The sequence below is a fragment of the Cricetulus griseus genome, chromosome 2 (assembly GCF_003668045.3).
Source record: "Cricetulus griseus strain 17A/GY chromosome 2, alternate assembly CriGri-PICRH-1.0, whole genome shotgun sequence".
Classification (NCBI taxonomy): domain Eukaryota; kingdom Metazoa; phylum Chordata; class Mammalia; order Rodentia; family Cricetidae; genus Cricetulus; species Cricetulus griseus.
In genome coordinates this window covers 21,281,305-21,297,517 of record NC_048595.1, presented here as the reverse complement: position 1 = coordinate 21,297,517, position 16,213 = coordinate 21,281,305, and the positions used below count along the sequence as shown (strand labels likewise).

The 16,213-nt window shown below is 39.0% G+C and overlaps 1 protein-coding gene across 20 annotated transcripts in view; it reads right to left on the bottom strand.

The window, feature by feature from the left end:
* The window catches only part of Epb41 (erythrocyte membrane protein band 4.1), a 134,670-nt gene that overhangs the window by 26,543 nt on the left and 91,914 nt on the right, over positions 1–16,213 (bottom strand). For 4 of the 20 annotated variants that reach the window (XM_027399474.2, XM_035439559.1, XM_027399484.2 and 1 more), the window contains exons 13-14: positions 13,020–13,082; positions 8,140–8,316 (exon numbers count right to left, since the gene is read on the bottom strand). In XM_027399474.2, the coding sequence (XP_027255275.1) occupies positions 8,140–8,316; positions 13,020–13,082 (240 nt within the window). Of the gene's footprint in view, positions 1–4,659; positions 5,741–6,112; positions 6,164–8,139; positions 8,317–13,019; positions 13,083–14,389; positions 14,447–16,213 lie in introns of those variants that run through there. The other 16 variants (XM_027399475.2, XM_035439560.1, XM_027399485.2 and 13 more) reach the window with 8 other exon arrangements.

Sequence of the window (16,213 nt, the reverse complement as noted above, 5' to 3'; positions counted from 1 at the left end):
AGAGTTTATTTATTGCCATCTGCTATTAGTAATTTAGTTAACAAACTGATTGTTATCTACAAGGCAAGGTGGTACCTGGGATACAGAGGTGACAGATGGCAAACCATGGACTTCACCTTTAACCCAGACAGCAACCCTCAAAGGTCAAGAGTAAGATTAACTCCACAAGAGAACTGCCTTTAACTTTAACAAGAACTTTGATGTAGAGGCCAGAAATGTCTTTCTCTTTCTTTTTTGAAACAAGGTCTCACTGTGTAATCTAGTCTGGCCTCAACTGGCTCCCCTGCCTCAGACTCCCAAATGTCTCTGCACAACCACACCCAATTCAAAGAAACTCTTTACAATCCCTGCATTTAAGATTGATAAACTAAGCTTTGGAGAAACACCCCAGCTTAATGCAAGAGTGACTTACATAAACTCTCTGCTGTCCAAAAAAAACGCGATCATCTATCTTGGGAGATACTGAAGCACAAGCTGAAATCCTAGTTTCTAATTCTCTAAATGACACTGTACGGAAGAGTCAAATGCTGGAGGGGAGAGGGGTTAAATTAAGATCTTGTCAGACCCTAAAACTTAGATTGCTGTTTTTCTGCATCCTTGCAATGCAGAGAGTACAGGAAGTCTCATGTTTTCCCCTTCATTTCTCTCTTTCCCTTTCCCTCCTACTCCCCAGTTCTTCTCTTTCTGTTTTTCATTGTCCTGGGGACCAAATCAGGGCCTCATGAATGCTAAGCACACACTCTGCAACTGAGCAATACCCCCTTTTCTTTAAAGAAACAGCAGACAAGGAAAGGAGAGGCTAACTGCTTTTATTGATCTAGGGACCAGAAAAGATAGCTGGGATTCTATAGTCTTCCCTCTTTTTAATCTTAGACTTATCTATTATTTACCCCAAAGAGGATTCTAACCATAGTAAACGAAAGGGCACGTAATCACCTAAGGGTGTTAGTCACAAAAGATAAAGAAAAACTTTTCAATAAGCTGCCATCTATGCACACACTTAAACTATTATTAAAGTTATTTCATGTTTAGCCTGTATTTCTGACGTGTGGAAATAAGGAGCTGTGGTGATAGGAATTTGATTTACCAAATAAAATCCCCCTGAATTTAACCTTGGGGATCACGGCACTGTTGTCCTCTCCTAGCCTAACCCCAAGTACAGACCTTTATAACCTTTATAACCAGCTGCCTTTTCCTATCCCAGCACCAGTGGATTTCTCTATCTGCCATAGTACAAGGGGACTTTAAGACATGAACGGTGATGGCTGTAAGTAACGCTACAAAGAGGTGCTCAGCAGGCAGCTGAAGGAGTCCCACAAAGCAGACAAAACAGAGAACAAAAGGAACCGTGCCCAGTTCTGGTGTTACAAATAATGGGGAGTGGGTAGTTAGGGTGTAATAAAAACGTCAAGTTTCTGTGTGGAGAATACTGTAAAGTTCAAGATTTATCATCTGTATAAAGTGTAAATGGAAGGAGGGCAGCTGTGTGGAGGTCTGTGGAACAACAGTGAGACAGCTGTTTACTGTGGCTTTGTCTTTTCTAAAGAGATGACTCGAAGTGAAATGTAAACATACATTCTGATTGGTAATAACCTCTAAAAACAACTGAATCTGGAAGGTATAGAGTGGCCCATGGGTTTATCCATAGAAGTGACTTTGAAGCCCCTAAGATCTTCGGTGACATCAGGATAGCTCCAGAGGTGACTCCAGTCCACTCTTGATCAACAGTCAGTCCCCTTAACGTTTCTACTAACAATGTAAACAGAGTTGTAAACTTGCAAATGGAATCTACTTCATACTACAAATGCTAGCTATAAGCAAACAGCTTAAAATAAAAAAGGGTCTAAAATATAGAAGCTGGGCTTATTCCCAAGTACACTCTACTTTGAAGAATACCATCTGAATTTATTAAGAGATGGATAAATTTGGAAAGGCATTTTTTAACTTCACTAGTTTTAAGTGCTTTGTCATATATCAACCAGAAGCAGCCAGAAATAAACATGGCTGTTTGCTTACTTCCAGAAATAAGAATCTCAAGAGGTTTACGTGTGTCTGCCTTTTCTTTGAATTTTATCTTCCTAGCCCCTCAAAGACTGGGGACAGAACCATCATCACTCCCTGAAACATGCCACAGGTTCCATGAGGTAGATCTGTCTGTAAGGTACTAGCCAGAAACATGGACACCAAATAGTTAAGTGACTTTCTGGAAATGACCCATGGGAAAACAAGGCACAAATCCAAGACTTAACACAGGTCTGTATAGACATCCTTAGTACAAATTACTTATGGATCTGACACTAAGAAGCTGACCCAGGGTAAAGAGATACCCAGAAACTCGAAAGCCCATGGTACTGAGAACAGGGGAAAGAAAGTGATGATATTTGCAGCTTCATGTTACAGATATTGACAGTATTAACCTGAGATCATACAGGGCTGGAACAGCCAATGCTTGTCCTCTGATAACCATGACAGATCTATTTTTTGAGCCATGTTGGTCAGTGTTGTTCAATACAAGGACCTGGCATCCTCCTCTTAGCAGCTTTACTAATAAGAAATGGCTTCTTTGTTAGCAAAGATCTCTGAGCGTCCTTGCTACACTTCAGAACACAAAACAGCATCATTAGCTCACACTAAACTTTTAATGGATTTGAAATAATTCCAATATAAAAGGAAACAAAATTCAGGGTGATGCTTACAATAATTAATAAAAAGTTGTGTACAATGATGAAAACTGGAATTTTAGGAAATATAATTTGAAAGTTACAAAAGTGCTGATAAAATTTTAAGATTATTTTCCTTTTAATTCCTAAAAAAAAGACTTACAATAACATAACCAATGCTAGTTTCATTTGTTAGTTCATTAAGGAAATCTTACATCTGTTTCACAGATAAAGGGGTATACTTATGATGATCACATTCTGCCTTGAAAAGCAGCTTTGCAGTACTTCAGGTGGCTTTGCAATCCCTCTTTTCTTACAAGTGAATCAATAAATATGCTTATTTACAAAATATTTGCTATAAACAGACATAACTTGTGACACAAACCATATACATCCAGGTTTTTTGTTTTTTTTTTTTAAATATAGCCTGGTCCTTGGTTCTTTCTTTTTCCAGTTTTTTTTTAAACTCCAATAACGACAGAGTACCACAGCAGTTTTCAGTAAATATCAGATAATCATGTCTGTCAAGACAACAGCTCAATACTAGTGAACACTGAAGAACAACAAGAATCTTGGTCTTACTGTTTCGTTTTCTCTTTCTCCCTCCCATTCCATCATTTCATAGGCAAAAGCCATCTTTAGAAATTTCATTGACTAAGCACTAAAAAGTAACACAAAATATAGTCTCAATGAGACAGCCCTAGTGACTCTGAGTCCGAGTTTGAGAAGTTAACAATTTGTCCAGATTGATGTGTCCAAATGCCACAGAAAGCAAGCAACATCATGCAAGTTAATAGTAAGGTGGAAAACCACTGTTTCGGCATCCAAGTGGTGCTCTGAGGAGGGCGTGCTCACCGTTACTTCAGGGGGCCGCATCATCCACATGCAAACCGGATATGTGTCACAATAGAAGCTTAGCTCACAAGGCTACTGATGAGAGACAACTGATTTCAACACAAGTGTGAGAACAGGTCTGAGTACAAGGAAACAAAGTATATTTTAAGCTTATAACAGCTAAATACTGCTTCTAGCAATAACTACTTAAGCTATAAGGAAATAATAGTATTTTAATTTAGAGAAAAGTGTGTTTACATACAGATCTTGAGTTAATCTGTATTCCGGGACTTTTAAAGGTAGGTAGTCTGAAATTTTCAGCCCTGGTTAGAGGCCAAGGGACACAAGCACCATTTCCCTAAACTACATCAACTCTATGTATGAAAAGACAGCATTTTAAGCTCTAAGTGTTTCTTCTACACCCCAGGTAGGATACAGTGGTCTATCCTGTGCAGCTCATAAACACTGACAAAAAGGCCACAGGTGTCACAGCCCCTTCCAGAAAGGCCTTTGTATGTACTGATTCGATACTCTAAGAAAAGGAGTGGTTATGGATTTTTTGATTAAAATTATCATTTTAAGGCTTTTGAAAGGTTGGGAAGTTGAATTTCTTCTTAAACTATGGAGCCCATGCCACATAAATGGCTATAGAAGACTGGGAAAATAGTCCATCAAAGTTTTCAGAGTGTCTCTGCCTCTGACAAGAGGACACAGCAACGGTCAACAGTAAGAGCATGCAGGGTAGCTTTTGGGTGAGTATCACCTGCCATGCGCCTCAATCTGATTTGCCTAAATGTGCTGACTTGACGTCAGGAGCACTGGCTTGGACAATCCATTGCTACTCCTTTTTCCTCACAATGTATACTCTCCAAAGATCCATTGATTATTGACAGGAAGCATGACCACAAAAGGTCCCTATAACAGTGAACTATCAAGACCAGAGGCATGATATAGGTAATTACACATTTGAAGCCATAGACAAGAGTTCAATGGTTTTAGTCTTGACATGTCAGATGAGTACCCTGCTTTCCAATCACAGAAAGATCAACCACCAAACAGCCAGTGCAAGGACCAGGAGAAAAGACATCATGAAAGGAATACGAGGAGACGGGAAAGTACTAGAGTAGAGGTGGCACTTTTTGAGAGCCTTGTGTTCATCGGGGATTGGAATAGAAACCTTGGGAGGAATCTCTTCATTTTCTTGCTGGGGCAAGGTTCTCTCAGTGGGTCTCTCTGGCCTTTTAATTTTCTCTTCACCCTGTACTAACAGAGCACGTTCCTGTGTCTGCTTTCACGATAGAAGATCAAGAAAGACAGAGAAAGATGAACAAAATGACAGATGGAAAATGCTTAAAAGTGATACTTGGGGATGTGCAAAGGTGTGGGAAGATTGGACGCTCTTGATTCTAGCCTCTCTTAGGCAATTTACCTAGCTGTTTCTAGAGCCCAGTAAGTTTAACTAGGCAATTAAATTAAAATTTAATGTTTGAATCAATTGGCATTGGAATCCTTGAAAGTTCAAGCAATCACTGGCTTTCCTTCGCTCTATCACTTATTCCCTCATTGAGGCTATTCATTCACGATTTTCCTTCACATATGGATTCCAGGTTACTTTAAATTGCTTTAGTGCGCAAGTAATCACTGGATCAGGCAATGTCAATAACAAAGCATTCTTCTTGTCATGAGTAAAGTTACTTTTACTAACAAATAGAATGGCAGAATATAAAGAGCAATTTTCATATCTCTTCAAAAAAGACTTCAAATGTAATAACTCAGTATGAGAATTAGATTTTGCTCAGGGGAATAGAGGTAGTAAAGACTTCAAAATAAGAACAAAATGTATAAATATTTATAATGTGCCCCCAGGGTCTACTGTGGGGTGGGAACAGGAGCAAAGGAAAACAAGAAAAGAAAGGAAAACACATTCCCACAAGACCTCCAGCCGTTGCACAGCCTTGGAATCCTGACTAAAATAGTAATGGTCATCAAGAAGGATTATACACTTAGGAAACACTTCCAGTAACTTTTAAGGAAAGATCTATCTCCAGTTGGCCAACTGAGACTTTTCTCCTCCTGTATCTCTGCATTCTGCCATCTGTAGCCAAGGCAGAAGGTCTCTATGAAAGGAAAAACTTGGCTCTGAGTTCTCTTAGTTGAGCTAGCCTTCTCTGGTCAGTTTGGAAGTTGAATACTGGTTCTTTGCACACCCCTAAGTGATATGTATCAGGGAGAAAGTAGCTAGGGGACTGGTCAGCAAAAAGAATAAAAGGAAAAGATAGGATGCAAAATCAAAATGATTTTTAAATGAAAACAAGGTGGGAGGAGAAAGACAACATAAAAAGAACAGGGTATAATTAAATTCATTTTCTCTCTGAATACATATTAACATCTTCATGCAGTTCTTTCAACCAGCCATGCACTGAAAAAAGCAAATTGGAAACTGCAGATGCTGCAGCAGTGGAAGTATGATATGTTAGGCCAAAGGCTGTGGGTGTGGATTTACTAGTAGCAAAAGAAAATAATTGTTCAGCCACTGTTGCTGAGTTCTGGGATCTCTGCTTAGAGCCATGACCAGAGCAAGTTCTATTGTGCAGCGCAAGTCACAGCAGCAGCGTTACCTCTGGCCCACCAACCTTTCTTTCCGAGGGGAGAGTGGAAGTTTTCTTCACCTGGTCATACACAAATTATATAAAGTTCAGTTGTCTTGCAATGCAACAACAGTGCTGCCAAAGGTAGGACAGGTATTCCCAGAGAACAGAAACATTAGCCTAACCATAAAAAGATATGCCAAAAAGTAGAGTTGTCCCAGTACAAAAGATTAAGACAGTATAGTCATTTACTCCATTATTCATCGACAGGGAATATGTGTGTGAGTGTGTGCGCGTGCGCGCGCGTGCGCGCGCGCGCGCGCGCGCGGCGCGTGTGTGTGTGTGTGTGTGTGTGTGTGTGTGTGTGTGTGTGTGTGTGTGGTGTGTGCACATAAAGCTAAAATTATTTGAGCATCCCTCAGGGATTGAGTTGAGTTAATAAGAAGTCATTTCTTTAAAGTTCACAGAATGGCACTGCCATCCCCAAACCAGCCTTAGGATGATTTCTAAAGGGTTTCTATTTAAAGACATATACTATTTTCTGAAAATGCAGACCAATACAAATTTACCCAATTACATCTAAGATAGCATCAAGTTACTTTTTCAAGCTACTTTCAGAGCCCAAAACAGAACTAGAAAAATATGCAAGTGCAGTTTGTAGAGGGGTTAACAGATGAGATAGCAACAAGCCACTCATGTGTAGAACACCAGAGTAAGCAAGGGCATTTAAGATCACCCATTCTATAAACAGGCCCAACAAGACAAATGGCTTGTTCAGAGCATTTCATTAAGCTTTGACTGGCCAGACCCTCTCAGTCAATCACACTGCAACTATCCTTGGACCTTTATGAGTCTGATTTCTGAGGACACATCAAATCACATTGTCTGCCTTTCAGAGTGATGGTCTTACCCAGTTATGTTCCCAGTTTAAAGCACATATTACAGACTCAGGACCCAAAAGCAATGGACATGTATGTCTGGGAACAAGGTCTGCGAGGACAGTGTGCCCCCCAACCCCAATAACTACTCAGCTGCCCTCCCACCTCATCTGTGAAACTGTTAGCTAATTTCAATCTAAATTTGAAAAACAGAACAGGTTTTCTTGGAAGAATTTTTATCCCTGTCTGCAGCTGCAGAAACTAAGTAATAATTGATATAACTGGACAGTTCACCAAGAATCCTGAAAAAAATGTAAACACAATTTGTGTTTTGTTTAGGGAAAGAGTCTTACTCTGTTACTCAGTTCTGCTTCAAAACCCTAAACTCAGGCAATCCTTCTGCCTCAGCCTCACAAGGAGTGGGACACAGGGTCATGCCTGGTAAACCTCAGGTTTTTATTGGTGTTATTAGTTTGCCTTTCTCAACTACAGCTGCAATTGTTGGGAGGAAGCAAAGTAAGCACACAATTAAAAAATATACAATCAGTCATTAAGTTATGGTGACTGTTTATATAAATGACATACTGGCTAGAGATAAAGACTTTTTAGATGTAAGTTTGACAAGATACTACGTTTAAACAGATCTATTTATTCTGAGGTAGGGTTTCCAAAGTAGGAAACAGTAACAATAGTAGAGAACAGACGCTGAAAGTTATCTCTGGCCTCTTCTGTTCGTAACTTCTCATAAAACAGCTGGTTGGAGGTTTGATGTTATGCAAGATAAATCATCAGTTGTTTTTGTGAAATTGAGTGTTCTACATTCGCTGGCTTCAGGGCCTCCTTTGTTTCTTATATAACTGTGAGCAATCATTCCAGACATTTCTAAGTTGTACAAATGTTCAAATAAAGTTTTAAAAAATGTGCTCCCTTTCGGTTGTGACCTTACTAAGTTTAGCAAACTCTCTGGTGCTGGAAGGCACATTTTGAATATAAACAAAGCTTTACTGGCATGAAGTCAATTTATAAACACAAACTAGCCAGAAGCAGGCAGCTTCGAGCAATTCTCAGAGCCCAGACATCCACTAGTAATGCTCTAAAATTTCAGATGCAGAATATTAACATATGTAATTAAAATACTTATTGCATTCAGCCTCACAGTCACGTGGACAAAGTACTTACTCCATCTCCAGTAGGGACTTGCCCATTGATGTTAAGACTTCGGAAGGGCGAGTGTGTGGATAAGCGCTTGTCCCACTCGCTAGGACGTGGCTCGGGTACCGATTCCATAAAGTTTTTTTTCAGTTCACTGATGCTGGCATGATGCTTTTTGATTTCTTCTTGACTCTTGTCTAAATCCTACAGTTGAAAGGACAAAGATGTAAAACAATAAATAGTTGGGACAAAAAACACACCATGGGCAGCCTATCAGAGACCGGGCACTGGTTACAAACACCACATCCAGGGCAGGTTACTGGCCTGTATTTTGCATTAGGATTGTAAATACACAGCATTGTTTGCCTCTCTTCTTTCTTTCTTTTTAAACAAAGTGCTGTACTTGGAAGCAGTGAAGCATCACAATCGTACAGCTCGAGGAGGCTAAACTGCTCACAAAGAGCTTGCTCCTGATAATTGTGTAACTCCTCTTCCACAGAGGATGCAAAACCAGACCTCCACCTCCTCATCCTGAAAAGGTAACCTCACAGTTCAATTAGTTCAGTTTGATGAGAACTGACTTAGGCTCAGCTCAGGCAGGATGGAGATAGCAACAGGGAAACTGATGAATGAAGGACATGGCAAATGACCTCAGCTTCAACTAGCTACTGTCCTCGGTGAGCAGCAACACTGAAGAGTCCCCCTCTGCCCATTGCAATACCTTTGCTTCTCTATTACTAAGACTTTTTGATTCAAGAATTTATTACTAAAATCCCTAGTTCCAGCCTCCAAAAGTCAGTTGTTATTAATGCTAAAAAAAATAAATAAAATGACTTTAAAGATTTTTTTCAAAATAATGCAAGTGTATGTGCAGGTGCGAGTGCAGGCCAGAGGATGACCTCAGGGTCCCCCAGAAACACTGTCCACCTCTCCTGAAGCAGGGTCTCTCATTGGCCTGGAGCTGTTAACCAAGGGTGAGGCTGTCTGGTCACCGGGTCAGGGATGCTCCTGTGTTCACTCCCCCAGCTCTGGGATTACAAGTATGCTCTTCCATGCCCAGCACTTTTATCTGGGTTCTAGGCACTGAATTTCAGTCCTCACACTTTACAATTATATATATATATATATATATATATATATATATATATATAACCTTATGGTTTCCCAGTTTCATTTCTCTTAATATAATACAAAATAGGGACTTACTGGGGCTGGGTGAGTGGCTCAATAGAAGTGTGTTTATTAGTACACACACAGCCTTCGGTTTGATCATCAACACTTCCAATGACTGTCTAGAATCTCATATCTCTCCTTGATAATTTAAAATAATACAGTTGTTCCAGCAGTGGGAATACTGGACAACTAGAGGTAAATGAAAAGCTCTTTAAGATAACATTCTAGGGAAAGATGATAAAACTAAGACTAAAAAAGCATAGGCTAAGACATATTCAGATTTTTTGTTGTTGTTGAGACACATAATTTTTTTTTTTTTTTGCAAAGAACATGAGACCAAAAGGAGTCTGATAAATTTAACTTGAAAACAAAGACTTGAATGGTCTTTGTCTAACAACATACACACACACACACACACACACACACACACACACACACACACAGAAAACCTCAAAAGTTTGAGTTCCAGGTCACAATACCTGGAACCTGAAGCTATAAAACAATCTTGTGTTTATTTCCCATTAGGGCAGCATTATATCTAAGAGAAGCATGATGCTAAATAGATCTCCCTACATTCTGTGTGAACTTTGGGATTTATCTATTTTTGGCATTGTGGGAAGTAATTTCATTTTGGAAAACAAAAATAAAGTGGAATTGAGTTTTTGAACAACATGTGTTTACAAGTTTTTGTTTTTTGTTTTTTTCTGCAAGCAAGAAAGATCCTAACTAAATAAAACTTTCTCCAAACCACCATCAAGGAGAAAACAATAAAACAACAACAACAACAAAAAAAAAAAAAAAAAAAAAAAACAGGGACTCACATGACATCTGGACTCTGAGGTTGTTCCCTCAGAAACTCATAAACTAGTCTCTTTTCTGTTTTTGCAAGATTGGCCCATGTGTATTTGCTTAGAGGGCAAAGAGAATACTAACCCCAAAAGTAACTGTAGCTTCCACAAAGAGCATTTATTGCTTACTAGGAATGTGTGTGTGTGTGTGTGTGTGTGTGTGTGTGTGTGTGTGTGTGTGTGTGTGTGTGTGTAATGTCTGTGTCACAGCTGAGAGCAGGGAGGGTGTGAGGCGAAGAAAAGCTTGCAGAGCTCAGTCTTAGCTCAGCAACCAAGACCCATCAGGCTTGTGAGAGTGTCACCCAGCTCCTGACTGGTGTTAAATCTGTTTTGGCCAAGAACAACTGAACACATTTATGATGATTAAAAGTACAAACAAGGCAAAACAAAAACAATCAAGAGATACTGTGATAAACACAATTGTGAGCAGCCTGAGCTGAGCCTGCTGATCTGAAACTCTTCTAGCATAGCTTTTGATTGGTTTGGAATCTGAGAAAGATACATTTTGCAATAAAGCTGTAGCTTCTGAGGGAGCTTTCTCCATCCTTCTTAGCTGGCTTTGTGGAAACCTGTGGGGGCACAGAATAAAATTAAGATCTCAAAGGGACCTGTTCCAAATAGAGTTTGTCATAGACATTTGCTACAGGTTCTCTCTGGGAGCTGGAGGAGGAGGCGGTAGATCTAAAAATGAACTCGACCTTATTTGTGCCAGAACAAAGCATTAGTGGGGGTGTGATAAGAGAAGGCGGGAAGGGATGCAAAAAAAAAAAAAAAAAAAAAAAAAAACCTGCCAGAGTGACAGATAACTTGAGAGAACTTCCTTAGGGGCATTTTTATAATAACTAAGGAATGATCGTCAAATGTCATGTTCAGGTTAGATAATTTTTGATGATTTTAGCAGCAATAAAACCAAACACATTGTTAAATGTAAAATGTTCTCAAAAGGCAGTTAGTAATTTTAAATTCCAAACACACACTTATTCAGAAATCCCCTCCCAGGGCTCTCAGTAAAATGCCACAGAAGAAAACACAGCACAACACAGGATTTTGTGAGTCTCAGAAGCCCCAACACACCTCGTGGAATGAATGACAAATATATGATTGGCAAGTCAGGGAATGTGCGGATTTAGAGTGGGAGATGTCACACTGAGAAGAGGAGATCACCAAACTGGTGTTGTCCTTCCTAATTCCAAAGACAACAATTCAGGCCTCAGATATGGGCTAAGAAGAGACAGCCAGTTTCCAAGTTTAAAATAAGAGTCTGGCCTTAGAAATTTTTATTTCTATTATATATATGAGACATAAATTATATATATGAGACACACACATATATATATATATGTGTGTGTGTGTGTGTGTGTGTGTGTGTGTGTGTGTGTGTATACATATATATGTAAAGCACTCGGCATTGTGTCAGTCATTCAATATGCAATTAATGAAGGCCATCCATAATTTTTATTATTTGTATTAAAGTACCTTATATATTAAAAGTATAGTTATCAACAAAAAGTGAAAAAAATGAAATGAGAGTCAATAATCTTTACAGGTGATATTAGTAATGAGAAATCTATTTTTAACATATGTTTGGGCCTTTTTTATTGGCTTTTTGTTTTTAGTTTTGAGACTAAGTCTCATATAGCACCGACTGGCCTTAAAATACAGAGCTGAGAATGACTTGACTCCCAGATCTTCTTGTCTCAGCCTCAAGGGTGTGGGGATTAAAGATGTCCTACCATGCATGACCAGACACCTATTTTTTTTTTTAAGTTTCTGCAATCCTTCATATTTAATACACGGCTCTTCTTTCAGGTCTCAATTAAATGCTATCTCACTGGATACAATGGCACACTCCTGCAATGCCTTCAAGAGGCCAAGGCAAGATGGTTATTGAAAATGCTAACTTCATTCCGCCTGCTTTAGAGTAGATTGCCTAAAGCACAGCGTTCATATGCTACAGTTTCCCTAACAGCCTGTAACTATGGCATTGCTCTTCACGCGTCTTTATCCTCTCCCCTCAGATCCACACAGTGTAAGCTTCCTGCAAGCAGAAACCATGTTGGTTGTTTCCTTCACAGGAAAGCTAACTCCCTGTGAGAAGAGTTTACATTCATTTCTTTTGGTTCTGCCTTGAGTTGTTATATTATGTAGTCTTCAACTTCTATACTTCAACGTCAACTTCCTGGTGTACAAATTATACTGGTCTTCCTTTCTTCCACAGAGAATAATTCCAATTTCCTTAGTTTTTCTCACTGAGTTCCTCTAACCTCTAATTTGGTTTTGCATTTCATATCCAATGTGTAGCTGTAGCCTAGATATATGAATGAGGTAAAAATCTGGTTACTACTGATGTAATAGGAAAAGGACCTTAGGACTCCTCCTTGCCTATATGTCTTCCTCGTCCCTCCAGTTTCCTTTGGCAATCTTGTGCTATCTCCAGTGAGTAAGCCCTTACTAATTGTGATCACTTTCCCTCTTTTATTTATTTATTTATTTTTGATACTCTTCTCAGTTCAGGAAAAAAAAGGAAAAAAAAAAACAGTACAAATTTGTTTCTTGGGACATTCGGAGTTTTTATATTCTTGGAAAATTAAAGAAACTTGTAGCAATGATGTTGGAATGTTCCGAAAGGGGGTAAAACAGCAGGACCATGAGAGGGAGAGACAGCTCCAATCATATATTTTTCTAGATAGTATGAGAGATGGAAACTAAAAGTTAGGAGAGATGATTGCATATCTTCGTGTTTACTGACATGCAAAAGCACTTTAAACCTAGAAATCTCACATGCAGTGTCATGCAAAACCAAACACAGTGCAGAATGAGGGGATCAGCAAAGAATGCAGAAGGTTCCAGGCAACCAACTTAAATAAGCTTCAAGTTCATACAAACCTCCAACATTAAATTGCTATGTCTGATATAAATGTTTTCACCATCTAGTCTCTCTCTCTTTTTCTGTGAAAATGAAAGGGGAAAAAACAGAAGCATAAAAAATTAAAATGTTGTTCTTGCAGGGGAACAAACTGCAAATTGGCAAACAAACAAACAAACAAAAAAACAGTTAAAAGTAAATGTCTGCAATGCAGCATATGCCAACATGAAATGATCACAGAACTACAAGGACACACAGAGAGCATGGCTACCAGAAAAGAATGGATGACTTTGGCTGCAAACAATGATGATGTTATTTAAATAGACAGTGCTCCTGGCTTCATAGCTTCTAACACAATAAGCTTGGGGTTTTTTGTTTGGCTATTTATTTATTTATTTATTCATTTTTAGAGACGGGGTTTCTCTGTGTAGGTTTATAGACCAGGCTGGCCTCGAACTCTCTGTCTCCTGAGTGCTGCGATTAAAGGCATGCGCCACCACCACCCACCTTCACAATAAGCTGTTTATGTTGTTTTTGAAGTTGAACTATTTGATTATTATACTGAACACCATGTGTCATGGAGTGGAGAAATTCTGTATTTAAAAAAATCAGCTTTCTGGAAAGTTTCATACTTGTGAATACTGCAATATCTGGAACTCTACAATGTTCTGTATTCAAACAGGTAACAAGTATATCCAGTAAGAACTGGTTCATCCCACTCTGAGGTTGGGAAATAAGCACGCAGCAGTTAAACTCATACTGCTAATGCTAGGAGGTGCTGCTGTGGTGGCTTTTGTGATAAATGTGTATAAAATGCTAATGGCTCTAATAGCGTGATGCCATTGGGAAAGTTCTTGTAGAGTCTGAACATGAAAGATAGGCCTGCCCCTCACAACTGTATTTTGTTAAGATATTTCTCTGCTGAAAGCTTACTTTGATAAAACCAGTCAATAAACAGTCTAAGGTTCGTGTGTGTGTGTGTGTGTGTGTGTGTGTGTGTGTGTGTGTGTGTGTGTGTGTAAATACTCATCACAACTGTACTGTTTGAAGGTTCCCCACATACTGACTGGTTCTCTGGAAGTAATTCCTAATGAGGAAAATCAAGGGCTGGACCACTGTCTGTTTAACACACTGTCATCAGCATGGGTGAAATGGCAGCATAGTCGTGTGAAAGCAGAAAATGGCTAACCTTCCTCATTCTTATCAGATCTTCAGTTTTTTCTGCAGGCTTCTGTTTTGCCACAATTCAATAAAGAAAAAAAAAAAGATAAAATATTGGCTCATTGAAGTCGGTTTGAAGCTTTTATTTATTTTTAGAGAAAGTGGAATGGGGGAGAATTTAAAACTAAGGGGTGGAAGAGGAAAGGCACAAGTGGCCTGTGGCACAAACCTGTGTTTGGTCACCGTTTGAGGTAGGTACTGTGACCTCGATGTGGGTTTTTTCGACCTACATTTAAGAAATAAAATAGTGAAACATTTTAGGTTAGCAGGCTTCCATGAATAGTTAAACAGCTTCATGAAGCTGGGGTGGGGTTAAATGCACTGAAAAATGATCACCACAACAGGGAAGGTTTTACTCCCAGTGCAGTCTGTTAGTTCATCATCAGAGACTCAAGGCTGACGTGGAAAAATGGACAGCCAAATTACCAAAAGTTAATCATTCTGTTGATGAAAAAATATTTTAATATTTATTTATATAAAAAAGTACCCACTAAAGCAATGACCTGGAAGGACTTTAATGTGTGTGTGTGTGTGTGTGTGTGTGTGTGTGTGTGTGTGTGTGTGTGTGTGTGTGTGTACACGTCATGGCACTTGTGTGGAGGTCAGAAGACAATCTCGGGTGTCAGTTTCACCTTCTACCTTGCTTAAGACAGGGTCTCTCTTGCCCACTGAGGTGTATGCCATATCTTCCCGATTCTGTCTCACAGATGCAAGTGTTACTGCGTGTGGATTCCTATGAGGGCTCTGGGGACTTGAAGTCAAGCAAACACTTGATCCACTTAGTCATCTTCCCAGCCCTAGAAGTACTTTAAATCATATTTAAGAACAGATTTATAAATAGAGATATAAATGTGTAATGTACACGATAGAAATAGTTTTTTTAGTTAAAACACATATAATAAAGCTTGTAAGAAACCAAACAGGTAAACACAAGAGTCTGTTAGTTGATCAATACATGTAAGGATATGATTTTACTCTTCAGTTTATCGAAAAAGAGAGCATCAAAATAAATTGCAAACAAACTGTAACTGACATGGGCAACTATTCCACCTCGAATACAGCATCCAACATTGCAGTCTCCTCTCTAGGAAGCTGGAACCACATGTTTGGCAGACAGGCAAGATTTATGCTCAGTAGTAGGAGAGGACTACTATCCTAGGGACGCCTGTGTATCTTTGGGATACCTCCAGAAATAACCATCTTATATTCAGAAACTGGAGTAATTACTTAATAACCTGATTATGACGAGGAAACACAATAGGGTGAGTACTGAATGAAATGCCATGCATCTCAAATTTAGAAACTAAATTGTCTTTTCTAAGGGTTAAATCGGTTTTGTTATATTACTCATTTTTTACAGAACCTCATCAACTTGTGGTTTTTGACATATTCTTTTAACTCACACAAAAGGAGCACTACTCTGGAGAACAATTTCTCTGTGCTATTTTCCCTAGGTTGAATATAAAAAACATTAGGTAATACCAGACTTTGTAACACTGCCAAACATACACACACATCCAAACACACCACTTCTAACTACCAGGAGTAATTAACAATTGGGTCATTCTGCTCTAGATCCCAGTGAACAGCTTAACTTTTCTTAAGTAAGAAAATGAAGAAAACATCTGTCTTCAGGTTGTTTGTTTGTTTGTTTGTTTTTGAGTCAGTTTCACTATGTAGCCTGGGCTGGTCTCCAACTCCATTTCCCAAGATCTGGAATTACAGGCATGTGCCACTATGCCCAAATTAAAGCTGGCATAATATCTTCATAAACTTATGTCTACTCTGCAAATATTAGTTTTAAATTATTTCATAAAGCTTAAGTTCCTTGTTTAAACAATAATGTCCTTCTGGGTCCTTAGTAATCTAGCAGCAGAAAATGGAGAGCCACTACTTCAGTTTAAGAATTAAAGCCAAAAAGAAGGGAGCAGTGGTTCATACCTACAGTACCAGCTACCAGAGAGAACATGGCAAAGGATTTTGCCAGTGCAGG